At 37.8% G+C, this 14,504-nt stretch overlaps 1 protein-coding gene across 4 annotated transcripts in view; it reads right to left on the reverse strand.

Moving 5' to 3' along the window:
* The window catches only part of LOC107216926 (telomerase-binding protein EST1A-like), a 248,382-nt gene that overhangs the window by 69,183 nt on the left and 164,695 nt on the right, over positions 1–14,504 (reverse strand). For all 4 annotated transcript variants that reach the window (XM_046742016.1, XM_046742017.1, XM_046742015.1 and 1 more), the window contains 2 exons: positions 10,659–10,759; positions 84–187 (listed from right to left, as the gene is read on the reverse strand). In XM_046742016.1, coding sequence (XP_046597972.1) covers positions 84–187; positions 10,659–10,759 — 205 coding nt within the window. The remainder of the gene's footprint in view (positions 1–83; positions 188–10,658; positions 10,760–14,504) is intronic.

The raw sequence follows: 14,504 nt of genomic DNA on the forward strand, positions 1-14,504 counted from the left end.
TCGCAAAGAGAGACAGTATAAAAATTTACAAATAAAAATTCTAGTAGCTAAGTTTACTACTGCAGCACGACTCAATAACTTACCATATCTTCCTCTTTCTTGACGAAAACCGGCTCCTGAGGATTCGACATGAGAGGAGTGAATCCTGAGAGCGTGGAGTCTTCTGGTAGCCTGACAAGCTCCAGTCCTGGAACACAAAATCCGGCAAAGATGATGGAGAGATTCAGAATTCATATACACGCTTATAGATACTTATATAATACTATGAATTTCTATATATGCGGAACGATGCGTGCGCCTTATTTGAGCAACTGGAGTTACAACTCTCATTTCAGGTTTGACTGCATCATATTCCGCCACGGCCATCCCAAACATTGTCAAAACAAATAATATCAGACGTTTGGAACGACTGTGGCAGGATACGAAGCTTAAGCAATGATGATACAATATAAGTATGTATTGGGAGCTTGAATGCTCTATTGCTCGATACAAAACAAGAATATACTGAGCCATCACAGGATGTTTCGTGACAGAGTTCCAACAAGCCGCTTCGTGTAAAGTATAACAATTCCCACAACCATGACATGTCTTCGAAGACCTTCTTTCCCGATTTTCATACAGATACCGAAACGTCTGCAAGTCCCTACTATGCATATTTAGACGACTTGATACTTGAGTTTTAAAAGGTATTCACTACATTCTAGTTCTCTTGTTCAACTTGAATGGTGAAATATGGTTAGATTCTTGAATTCTTGCAAGGAAGTATTTTTCTCGTCACGTTAACGTAGATGTATCACTTTTGTCCACCATAGTATTGTATGTGGTGAACGATTGATCCATTTGTAGCTGTATTCATTTCGTAGATGCGAATAAAAGCCTGGTCAAAAATGTACAAAACTGTTTGGCCGGCTTTTACAACTGTAAACTTTGATTTTCAAACAATATATGGGTAAAAAGTTCCGTTTAATACTGTACGATATGTTTCTGTGAATTATTTTTCAAAAATGATGAAAAGACTTTACATAATGATAGAACAAATATGGCGCAGTGACCACAAACGGCGTCACTACCCTGCATGTTTGTTACCAGTTGCACCCAATTCTTTGATGTTATGACCACGTATCCGCATAAGAAAAAGTTCCAAGAGCGAAGCAAGCCATTAAGTAGTTTAGCATAGTACCTGAAACTTAGGGCACAGGCTACATTTGAGCTGAAATCGATGGAAGTTAGGTGGAAAAAGAGTCCTGTGACGTGTGGAAGGAATGACGCACGTGTTTGATCAGAGGTAAGGGTACTTTTGTCGCAGAGTTCAAGGTCTTGAGTTCATATTACTGGTTTGTGGACGACGACGCCGACGGTTTTTCGCGATAGTCAATAAATTGGGAATCGCCAATTTGAAAACGCAAATGGCAATCGTATGGTAATGCCCCCAGTTTCCTTGATTGTCGACATTCTTGTTGAGCACATGGGTTCAGCGTCCGAACCTCTCGGCGATACGTGATAGTTTTTTTATCAACACCGTGATTGTAACAGTATAGGAACGAGGCGGCTACAGTTATTCTCTGATGCGAAGAGCCTGGGACATGAAATTTAGTGTATTGTATACGTGTCGCAACTTCTGCATAATGAACTTCTTTATGCCTGTGTGAAGCGCCGCAGGACAGTGCAGAAATAATCAGACGGTGGGAATTCGGTGCACGCGGATACTCGTAAGCGCATATTTATCGCCTTCTTCGTGCTACAAAGTATCAGTAATGGACTCATCGAATCGTCACGTAGCCGCGTGCGTTATAAGAACAACGCTGCACTGTCAACTTCTTGGTATAATAAACTGCTTTTCGAATCCTCCGTACTGCACACTTCTGCATCATTCGCGTGGACAACAAAAGATTTGTAACATTCCAACACACGTTCAAAAATAAAATCAAATCCTGCTACTGCATACCGAATATTTCCGTGAATGAAAATACCTCTGTCTATTTCATGACTAAAATAGATGCAACGCGGAAAAAAATATAATGTAAATTTGACATCTGTTGTGGTGAATACAGGGACAGTACTTTTATCGCGTCAAATCTATAATACTTCAGTTGTGGCAAATCTATTCCATCTAATTGGTACATCTTGCTACAATTACTGTAGATTTAATTCCATAAAAGTGCTGTCCATGTATTCATCACGGGAGATGTTGAAATCTACAATATTTATTTCCCGTGTAATAACGATAGTGGTATAAACTGGCTATAATACTTTTAATATAATTCGATACGATACTTGGCATAAGTGCACCGACGATAGATGGGCGATCCCAACAAGTTTATTGAAAACTGTGTCCTCTGAATATTCCATTAATTTTGATATTTACGGTAATCAAATGTTGTGAGATGAATTAGCAAAACAACATGAAACGGAATTGAGTAGTTTTCTTTGCAGGTTCGTTCATTTCTTCCGAGTATGCAAAAGCAGATTGAAACAGAATTAGTTACCTGAAAAACATTCTGTTTCAAATTCAAAACTTCTTTCGTCACTTTAAGACAATGATTGCTCACTTGCAGAAAAATCACAAAACCATAAAAGCTAGAATGCCTTGACTTTCACAAATTCAGTCCAGTAAAAATTAACTCTTGTGCTATTTATCTCGCAATAAGAATTATAGGTTTTTCATAAATATTAATCCGTCATAAAAAATTGTCATAGGTAATTCGAGGAGAACGGTTATATCAAGAATATGACGATGATATTTTACTTGCGGAGTAAAACGCCACGGATCTTTCCATGTTTCTCTCTATCTCTGTCTCTTTTCCTCTCTTTCCGTGTAACTTTTGTCATCCTATTTTTCGTTTATCACGCGTGTCTATTTTCGACTTTTTTCAACGACCTTTTTAATTCAGGAGTGGAGAAATCGAAGCGAGAAAAGAAAGGGAAGGGATCGGAGAAGCAAGTCGATGAACGTACCGTTCATCTTTACCGACAGTACACGGTCGGGGAAAAAACTTCTTAATCTCCCGAAACACAATAACATTCCTTTTCACCGAAGAAGGAGAGCATGTTGCAACTCGGCGCGAGAACCAACACTGCGACTCTATGCTTCTCGCATTTTATCTTTTATATTCATTCCGTCATTGCTTTTCGTGTGTGCGTCAGCATGCAGCGTACATCCGCCCCGATACAGTAAGTAGGTAGGTATAAGTTACACACGTCTATATACCACAGCTGCTGCTCCTTGCCTCTCTTACAACTCGTTCAAAGAAGGAGAACCGAAACCCGACAAATTGGCATCACGGCGCGTTACTTTCGGCGTACCGTTAACGTATCCCTTTCTGATTTTTTATTTAAAACAGAGATAAATTTATACCGATAACGAACTGCTACAGATATTCGCTTCGTGGAACAGGACCGTGTTCGAAGAGGAAATGGATTCGGTAAAAATCAACAAGTTATAGTCATTTTATAACGAGATAATCGCAGATTCGGTATTTATACAATCGATGATGTATGCGAGGTATAGTCAGGTAAAAAATTCGTCAAATCGAGAATATGACGAAACAAAAGTTGACCAGGGCAACAGAAGCTGATCAAGTTGAATCAGATTCAAGAATCTCTCTGTGTTCCAAAAAAAACGTATCAACACTGAATTTCAATGATAATCGCCTCGTTATTAACAGTGTTAGTGAAATAAAATGATTACACTACTTTTTCACCGAAAAATAGGCATAGTTTGTCCGATTCTACTGAAAAATAGCTCATTTTATTTGTAAATGAATTTCCTATAAATTATCTGAGATAGATTTTTTTCTTTATTTTGTCAACTGACGTGAAAGTCCAACAGGTACAATCGTAATTATTCAAAGATGTCAAACTTGTGATTCAACAAGTAATTCATTCTTGATAATCACAGATTGACTATGATGATCCGTGGAGACTTTATTTACCAATAAAATCAGCTATTGCTCTTTAAAATAAGAGAAGCAATATGTATTTGCTCGAAAAAAAAGTGGAACAATTAGATTTCTATAAAGTAGTTGAAACAACGAAGTACTTGTAGCTGAGTTTTGTGTTGTAACATTTTTTCCTCCATCGTTGGGAATTTTATAGTCAAATGTAGCAGTAGAGTGTAGCAGCAGTCGAATGCAACAAAATTAGCTTCAGTGGCACTATTTGAAGCTCTATCTAATCATGTTTTTGTTCTAATATTTTTCTAATATGACTGTACACTTAACGTGTTCGATTCTGAACGGTTCAAGGGCACGCATGTTTTGATCAAACACGAAAGCTGATGAGAACTATCTGATAACATCGATAAACCGATCGATAAAATCGCGCGCCAACATCTCAAGCAGGTTTGATAGTATAAAGTGCCACTACGCATGTTACCGACGTATCGAACGGTTCCCATCGCATTTCGTGTTTGAGCTGAATGCGCATTCCCGAATCCGTCAGAAACTAACGCGTTAGATGTACACCCAACATCTTTAATATGTCCTAAATTCAACGACAACGACAACGACAACAGCCAAAACTACGACGACGACCCATACGCGAAAAAGATCTCTTTAGCGCTACGAAAATGGGAAATACTCGAGTTATAAACAAAAGCTAAGAAATTGATGTTTTACTCAAAATCTCTACAAAATGATTAAAAGTCTAGTAATAATCGTATTCGTGATTATTCAATGTTCCCCTTGGGGTTTTAAAGGCTTTTATCTCTACAATTTTTCTTATATTTCCTTAACCTAGCTTTACTTTATCTCTTGGCTAAAAATCTGGTGGATACGTTTGAATTCACTGTCCGACGACTCATTTTACTTGGAAGACTACTCGTTGAAATTTTTTTCTTGCTACATCTGCATGAAAGTTCGATTTTCAAAGCCTGTAGAGTGTGCGTAAAGTGCACCATTTCCGAACGTTGCGATGAAAGGTCGTTAACGCATGCACACAAATAAAGTGCTTGATTTTCCGCATTAAGACTTTCCGTAGTAGGTACGCGCATTCAAATGGCTCAATTTTGGATACTGTGTCATTGAGCGTAAATTTCCTAACAACAATTTTAAATACTATCAGTTGCACCTTTACTGCGTCTCAAATGAAATGTTAGAAAATTTTCAGCGTGAACCGCAAAGGCGAATGGTGATTCAGATATTGTCTATTCGCATGTGTGATAGACGCTATTTTTTCCAACATCTGTGAAAGAAAGTTTGATTTGAGAAGCAATGAAAGCGCCACTCACGGCGCATAGAATTGGGGTTAGGTAACTAATGCTCAATGACACAGTACATACAATTCAGTTGTTTGAAATTGTGCATGTATCAAAGAAACCTCTAGGGTTTAACATATAGCATTTCAAACGAGTGCGCCAATGTTGGTTTACCGCATTGTTCGGAAATAGGGAATTTTAGGCACGCTTCACGGTCTTTAAACATCAAAATTTTCAAAGAGATGTTGCAGAAATTATGCTTTGAATACAAGTCAAGGGAGAATATTTTCAGTTACGGCCAAGGAAAAATTTTGTTGTAACAGACGATGTTTTGACCAGGGCTGCCCTATAATTTTCAGGGTAGGAACGTTGATTCCATCAAACGACTGAATTGACACTGAATTTTTTCAATCTAAGTCAGAAGAGTCGATGTCGCAAACAAGGATTCAGACTTGCAAAGAGTAGTTTCATTTCGGGTGAAATCACCGGCAATTGATAAAAGTTGTACAGAAAGGTAAAAAGTCAGATGTTCCCCAAAATTGTCTCATTATTGTGGGACTTGAAGTTAATCGTTGCTTTGACTTTGATCATTGGGCAAAAAGCTTGTATTGTGATAAACAATATATATTATAGCAGGGATTAACTTCCGTCACACAGATATTTCAATTGTAGTCAATAATTTGTGAAAATATTCAACATAAATACCATCTCTCTAATACTCGATATAGTACATGTATACATGCCACAGCAATATTGAAGAAGACGACCACTGGTCTTTCAGATGTATAATACTAACTAACGGCGGATCGTCCAGTCAGTCAATAGAGTAATATCACAAAAGGTGAACGGGAGAAGATGAACATAAAATTGTAAAGTCGTGTGAAACAGAAAACTAAGAAACGCAACCCAGGTCCTGAAATACTGTGCATGGCAATCCGAAGAGGGAATGAGCTGGGGAAACAGAAGGAACGATTCAAACAGATATGAGCTATCAAGATACGAAAAACTCGACGACGACAAATTATCCTATAAGATGAGAAATCAAGCTGTCCACTATCAGCCTCGTTACCAAACTTGTAGCCAGCCGGTGCGGGTGCTCCAAATTAATCAGACAAGATTTAAGCATTGATCGAATCATCGAAAACAGTAGACACATGACCCCACTTCAACGTAGCGGTAAAAATTAAATTAGCCAAGAGCGCGATTGTTCAATATTTAATGAGAAAAACAGTTAGAAACTAAAGATTATTTCAAGAACCGTAAGTGACGAAATGATGTCTTGATTATTCGACAGAGAGCAGGAGAGGAAAACATATCCAGTTCCCTTATTTCTCGTTAAAAATTTTCAAGAATTCATCAAAACGTTTTTGACGTTCATTAAAAAAAAGTCGTAGTTCAAATTACTGATTTTTTTCCATCAAACTTGAAAAATTTACTTTCTTAAAAACGCAATAGCAATGAAATTGGTTTTACACGTATATTGTACTTCTCTATTATTTAAAACATAAGTTGAAAAGTCGAATATCTTCTCAGCTTTCTTTGGCTATATTACTCCATTTCAGTTGTAACAGCGACCTTCAATAAATCAGGAATGATTAAAAACTCTTTAAAAAACCGTAATATTCGAAGCATAACCATTTCAAAATTGGAGTGAAATTTAACGTTTTACCGCATAATTTTGGGATTCAAAGAATGGAAGATTTTAGAAGCCTTCTGAGGAAAAAAACAAAAAAAAAACAGGTAATTACATATAGGTGAAGAAAAAAAAAACTATCAAAATCAGTAAAAAGAAAAAATGAAACTATAGAAAAGTTAGCGGGCGACAAAAATATTGACAGGTAAAAAAACACCCAATAAACCACTAGACCAAGTTTTACACTCTTTTTTTCTGTAGCTCTTATGAGGTGAACAAATTGGTTGACGGGCAGGGGATACTGTAGGCATTGGATATGAATTTTTTTGTCGTTGTTTATACACGATATTTTTTCTCTTTTTTTCTCCGGGTACTGCAGTAATTAGAGGTATACGACCTTGGAAGCGAAGACCAGTGTGCAAAAGAAGGACCAAAGGATTTCGATTCGCCTCTTAGGAGAAATTAGAGCTGCCTTTTATACCTAAATCAGAACGAGAGAGAGAGTCTGAATTTCATCTATTAGATACAAGTCACCACGTGTGAGAGAATAGAAAGAAAAGCGAAGGAAAAAAGTAAGAGATGTCAGCTTAGATCGAACTTCGGTTGACTACAGCGCGGACTTGATCCTGTGTATATGTGCATCGTAGTTTTCTGCGTATGTGTATACAAAGGTGGACATAATACAGGAGAGTATAGCGAACTATACAACGCGTTATACTCTAGACACATTCACCGTTACGCTACGTCGAGTGTTTCCACCGGAGGTCACGACGCGGCCAAAGACTCCTCATCCTCATCCTTCTCCTCCTCCTCCTTCGTCTCCTTCTTTTTCTGCTTCCTCTACTTCTCTGCCTCAGCCTCACGCGTATACGGGACATTCCGTGCCAACTTGGCTAACACTCAACACTGACCATCTCGGATGTGATCATCCATTTTCAATATTTTCGTTCTAATACTCTGCACTTTTATAGTTTTTCCGATTCAATCGGAACTCAATTTTTACGATTACAATTAGCAAAAGTTCAGTTCGGAACATTTTTGGAGGAATATTGTAAACTGAATTCTTGTAACAGGAATTTTTAGCCGTTTTTAAAAGTTGAGCGAATTTTCCTTTCGTTATTTCAGTATTAATTCATACAACGGTATTTCAATCAGGGACGAATCGTCAATAAATAATATTTTCAAACAGTTCATCAAAGTAATTTAGCTGGGTTTTTTATTAAGTATTTTAAAAATACTTTGCATTTACAATTCGCCCATAGTTTGAAATCATGGGTCCTATTGGTACTATGCATCATGAATAAATATATTCGTAGTCAGTTTGTTAAACTAGAGAACATTATCAATGTCTGCAGCAATCCCATTTTATAGATTTAATAAACGCAGTATGTCTTAATCCTGTATCCCATGATTTTATAATGAACACAGTTTTTTGATGAATAGTATCTCGCCAAGGAATCGGATTAAAAAAATCTAGCCAGTTTATCAGCGTGCGAGACCTCACCACGGGAGAACTTGATTGTGAGTTGAAATTCCCAGCCTGTCGAGGAGGACCTGAGCAGCAGCTCGCAAAAATTGCAAGACTGGTCTCGTCGTTCAGGTTTCTGGAGATATACCCTATCGGTTATGGGCGGCTATTGGCAATAACTATGATTATTGTCATTATTATTTCAAAGTCCTCGGTCGATTCCTTTTGAAACTATGATAGCTAAATACATCGCTTATTGTCGAACATCACAGAATACGTGAGTACTAACTTTATCAATCGATATTTCTCAAGGTCCGTTTAACAAATGACAAAAGAATGAATGAAATGCCCGACGATATTTGAAGATTGTGGTTCCGTTAAAAATTAAAACCAGCCAAAGAAGAACAATGAGATTACGGTTCTTGCCAATATGCAGAGTTTTGAGATACTTTCCTCGACATTTTCAAAATAGCGGTATGTCTGAAGTGATAATAAAATTTTTTTGAAAAATTGATTGTGGCTGAGTTTCAGTCAGAACAATCCTACGAAACAACATAGATGAAATTCTGCGACGGTGGCTTGGAATGCCCCATACACACAGCTAGTTGAAAGAACCGAAATGATTCTGCGCAGACAGATGGAACGTGCAAAAGTTCAACGTCAAATTCCTGGTAATGAAAATTCTGGCCGCAAGAATTAATCATCAGTAGAAGGTAAAAAAAGGTAAATTAACAAAAATCGAAGCAGTACAAAACAAACAGAAAAAAGATAACAAATAAAGAAACGTGCATGGGTAATCGACGACTCGGATGGTTTTTCTTGTCGTTTCGTCGATGCTGCAGGATGATAGTCCGTGTTACATTAGCCTCGGCGCGTACACCTTCATACCGTGTAATATAACCACTGGCCAGTATCTCTCTATAACTAATTGCCACGTGGTGCAGTAATTCGGTAAAAAATTTATAAGTCCCTCTGTGGACGACGGTATGTATCATGGGTTGCATATAATATGTATAAAGCGACAGAGTTCCCGGTCAGTCGACATCATTACGCGTATATATATAATGCTATGTGCTAGAAGGTGGGACAAGATGATGTATGTCACGTAGTTTTATTGTTAGCAGACGTAAATCGAGTCTATATATTGAGATTCTTGAACTCTCGTATCTCCATACAAGTTGGATTCCTACCGTGAGGAAACGATACATGTATTGTATATCAGGTAAGTACCCACAACGTGGTAGCCGGAAAAAACAAATTGCACGGGAAGAACGGAGCGTAGTCAAGCACAGGATATGCGAAATTTATTTTCATGTCGACTGAGAGGACGTGTTTCAGATTTTTGAAAAAAATAATATATTGTATTACAAGTGTCGAAAGTGGGCAATTTCCGACGAGTGTGAAGTTTGCAGCATGAGACGGCAAAGTCACGTCGAATATCGCCTAACCACACGTGCGACACACGCTATTCCTTCCCACCTGCCTGACGCTGTGTTCACACTAGTACTCGTGCGATTACAGCACTCGCTGTGGCAGCTTACTTTGCGAACTTTTTATCTCTCAAAGATCACCAATTTTCCGCACTTGTAACACAATATACTTTTCTTCTTGATACCGAAAACGAGATCTACCCGTCAGTTTTAAGAAATATTAGAATTTCAAAATAATCACGAGTTTCGAAGATCGAACTTAGTTTATTTTCTTGTTTGCTTAGTATTTTCATTTTTCGATTAAAGGACAAAACGTCTGAGAAATGATATTCTCGTCGTCTCTTTGGCACGTCCAAAAGGAAACCGGAAGGTTGCGTGTGCATTTTAAATTAGCAAAATATGAGCGAACTTACTCGTTCGAAAACGAGAAGAAAGATCGTGATTGGTGAAACAACCCGGAATCTTTCAACCCTGAGATTTAATCCCAGAAATCCGACAATGCTGCATATTCAATTTCCAACCCATTACATGACACCTTGCAGCATTTCACCTTGTTTTGTAGTTAGAAACTTATTCTATGCAACACACCAGTATGGTTGGTTTACGCTTCTTTTTTTGCCTGCATTCCGTACGTGAAGTAATCGTTTATGCGACAGTAAAATTAAAAAGAGCATCGTACTACATAAAAGTGCACTTTTACGTCCTAGTAATTAAAATTTTTCTTTTCCGTACTTTACTGTAAAAAAAAAAAAACTTGTAAACAACACTTTTGTTATATGAAGTATCCTGAGCACCATGGAGGCAATCTTTTTCGCCACACGTATTTAAAATATTCGGTCAATACTTACAACAACTCATATTGCCAACTTACGCTGGATGTAAAAAGACCGACTTTGTTTCCTTGACGCACAATTTACCATTATTAGAACTCACCTTCGGCCTCACTGTCGCTAGTAAATGCAGCTGTCTGATGGTCCAGCTTATCCAAGAGGTTTACCATCGTGGCCAATCTACTCCAAACATCTGCGGGTGGTCTGTAAAAATATGATCGACAAGTTAATCAGAGTTTAGATCCAAATCTCATCCCTAAAGATGATAGAGGTATGTTGAATTATTATAGTTTGAAGGATGAAAGACCACGGAGGAAATAACACATAAATATTAACAACAGCGGGGTTTGCATTTGTGATGATACTGAGTAATCAGAGGGAGAGGAACGCGGAAAGCAGAAATGGAAAAACGAGAAATTTTCCAATTCCGATCTTTCATCTGCCATTAACAACTTTAAGGGGGTGAAACAACTTTCCAAAAACAAAAACATGTCAAGGAGAGATTTGGCAGTTTTACTCACAAGAACATAATATTTTTTAACCAATCCAACGCAATCTCGAAACCCGCTCGAATACAGAATGGCCAAAATGCCGAAAGGTTGGACCACGTCAAAAACACATATATTCTCTGGTACCTACGCTATACATATCCGATGTCCGATGTCTAGTGCCATCTACCATAAGTCTACGAAACTATGACAACCGTATTGCGGCCTTTCAGCTTTCTCGCCCTTCTGCATTTTGCGGATCGTAATTTCGCTCCATCTGACTTTGATTGGCGATAGCTAATTATTTGGTTTTGCGGCTGTTCGAAGTATTAGCCGGTCTCAATTTTTAATTTCGGGACCTTCATTTTTCTGCACTACCACATTCTATGCTTTGGTCATTCGGAATGCCGACTGTTCTGAAAATACTTTTTCGGATAACAGAGCGTTTGGTTTAATGAACCTTTGTGAAAACAGTTATTCTACTGGGTGATTTATCGAAAATCCCAATCTCGGTACGCTGATCATTCGTTGTTTTAAAATTCGTATCTGGAAAAATTTACTTTGTCGACCAGTCAATCTTTTAGTCTTTCGGAATTTTGACCCCGATATAATCAGTGCAGACTTCGATTTTTGGTGGACCGTCCGATATTGCAGGTCTGGGTCTACAATGCACATGTGGAAGAGTATTTTAGTATTTCACCATATTCTGGCAGGACGAGTAAATGACTAACATCTCAACCTGCAATTGATACGTCACTATTTTCATTAAAAAACTAGATCTGTAATGAACAAATAGGCTACACATGTACTGGTTTTGTTCAATGTACCAGTTGAGGACAACATTGCATGTATCGAGCGTTTTCTTGTCTGAACTTTGGAAACTACAATCACTGACTATATTTTTCGACATTACCAGTGCCGGTTTTCGCGTGTAGGTATAAGTTTGCGAATAAATGACTGAAATTTCAGCCGTCAACACGCTGGTGACGTCGAAGCAATTGTTTTCGTGACACATTTGCTAACGAGTATAGGTAAGTTTGTAGAAGCTCGCAATTATAATCGACTTTGTTCATTGTTACTCCACCGAGGAAACTTGAATGGGTTCAAATTATATACATATAGCGCATCAATCTTTTTCTATAACCTTGGGTAACGTGCACACAACCTATGACCACAAACAGTCGAAAAGATCACACCGATAAAAGCAGTACAATTCAAAAAAAAAAATTATTCAATTATTTACCGACAAAAGTTCTTTAAGCTCTTACTGCAGCTGAAAAAGAGATGTTAATCACAGGGCCTAATAAATTATTATTGGGGTTCCTTGTCCAAAATGAGCTCGGAGAGTTTATGGACGAATTCTATCAACACCTAGACGTATTGGGCCGTCGCTTATTCTGGGTACAAAGATCGAAGAGAAGTTATCTAAGTGGCTGATAGTATTGAGTCGGATGGGCTTCATGGCAGACGAAGATTATTTGTTATACACCGTGAAAAATGAAACAAGTAGTTGGGGCTGTAGGTGTAACGACATCCTTTGAAAACAAAGTAACCGGGCGGAAGTGGTTTGAAAGTTTTATGAAGCAATACCAATTTTGTCATAAAAAAGCACGGAGTATTTAAGTGGATCTGTTGTTAAGGTTACCACGTCTAGGAACGGAGCATAATTTTTTTTAAATCGGACCACTTTTAGCAGGTAATACAGCAATTTTAGGAGAACCAACGAAAATATTGAACATGGATGAAACAGTAATATTCCGCGTACCAAAAGGCAGTCTTGTTTTTGGTCAAAAAGGAAAACCTGTATACGATGTTCATCAGCCAGTGATAAATAAACGATTACTACACTATTTACAGCTAGAGTCGATGCTGAAATGGCACTACCTCTCAGTTCATTCAAGTACATGCGATTAGAAAAATCCTGTGTCAATGCAGCACCCACTGAGAAGGAAATGGAAAAACAGAATGGATGGATGATAAGATATGCTGCGTTTAATGAATATCTAATTAATATATTCCACCGTAATTTTCTGATAGTAAATATCCCTCTGCCAGTCGTTGTTTTTGTAGACGTGCGTGTGTCTCATCTACTATACGATTTAAATATATTGTAAGTGGTTAGGCCATTCGAGAACGGAACAAAATATGGTAATTTTAGGATTTCTTTCTCACCGAAATAATATAGTGGATCGAAATTTTGTCAACCTCATTTTATGATACTAACAATGACCTGTAGGAATCATTTTTTTTTTTTTTTTATAGCGATTGATAGCAAAATGGCGGCGTACAGTATTTCTTTGTTCACGTCATTTTTTTGAACGATACTTCAAAATTATCGTACGTACTTCCCTAGCTATTCTCATGCACAATTAAAAAAACTTGTTTTTTTTTAGTTCTAGGTCAAGAATAGCTGGAAACAGTGATCCGCCCGTTTACCCTTCTAAAAAAGGTGTTAATGAAAAAATATTGTACATCCACCACTTCGTTATCAATCACTAAAAAAAAAAGTATTTTTTACAGTTCATCAGTGATATAATAAAAGCCTGTTCACAGAATTATGATTTATTCCATCATTCCGGTGAAAAGAAAATCCCAATATTTTACTGTTTTGTTCCATTCTAGATTGACTTGATCCCGTAAAAATACGCTGTTCCATTTTAAAAAATACATGTATGTAATTGAAATTTCATGGCCAAGCAACTGTGACGAGTGCAATCGTTGCACTATTTATGCCAGGTTTGCTATTATTCATTTCTTCGATACGAGACTACTTCACGTGAGTAGATGCACTTGTCACTTTGAGTCGGGAGTTTATTTTCAGAACACGCTTTCGCAGTTTATTTCAAAATGAAGGCAGATTTTTTATTAAGTTAGAGATAGAACTAGAAATTACTTTTTTTTCTCTCAGGTCTGGAATGCGAATCGCACTACTGTCGAAAGTGTTAATTATATTCACTTATATTCGTAATAGGCATAGCTGAAGAATCGTCTTGACTGCCTTATAATCCAATTCCCGGCTGAACAACGTTTTTCATTATATCTATAAATTGCGAGTCTTATCACGGAGTTGTTGAAAATCATTAGAAGTCGTTACTGGTGCTCAAAATGACGGAACACTAGACATCTTCAAGCGACGCCAATTTGCTGATCTTTGAGAAGCCACGACCAACTTGTTCAAGATTGCAACTGAATTAACCAATGCTTGGCTGGCCATACAAATCACATGTAGGTACTGAAGGATCTGCAGACGGGGCTTAAAACTTATCAAGCACCGAATGATACAAGCAAAGTTGGCCACCATCGCACACGCATCTCGAAAGATACAGAGCTGAGTCAGTTCCTGTGTCACTAGTAAAGCTGACACCGTTTGTTTCGAACGTTGAACTCGCTGTTCACACATTCTGGCATTTTCACGGTGTAACGTGTCCGTCACGCCTCATCTCGTTCGCTGTCAAGTAGCT

Source organism: Neodiprion lecontei, chromosome 5 (assembly GCF_021901455.1).
Source record: "Neodiprion lecontei isolate iyNeoLeco1 chromosome 5, iyNeoLeco1.1, whole genome shotgun sequence".
Taxonomy (NCBI): Eukaryota; Metazoa; Arthropoda; class Insecta; order Hymenoptera; family Diprionidae; genus Neodiprion; species Neodiprion lecontei.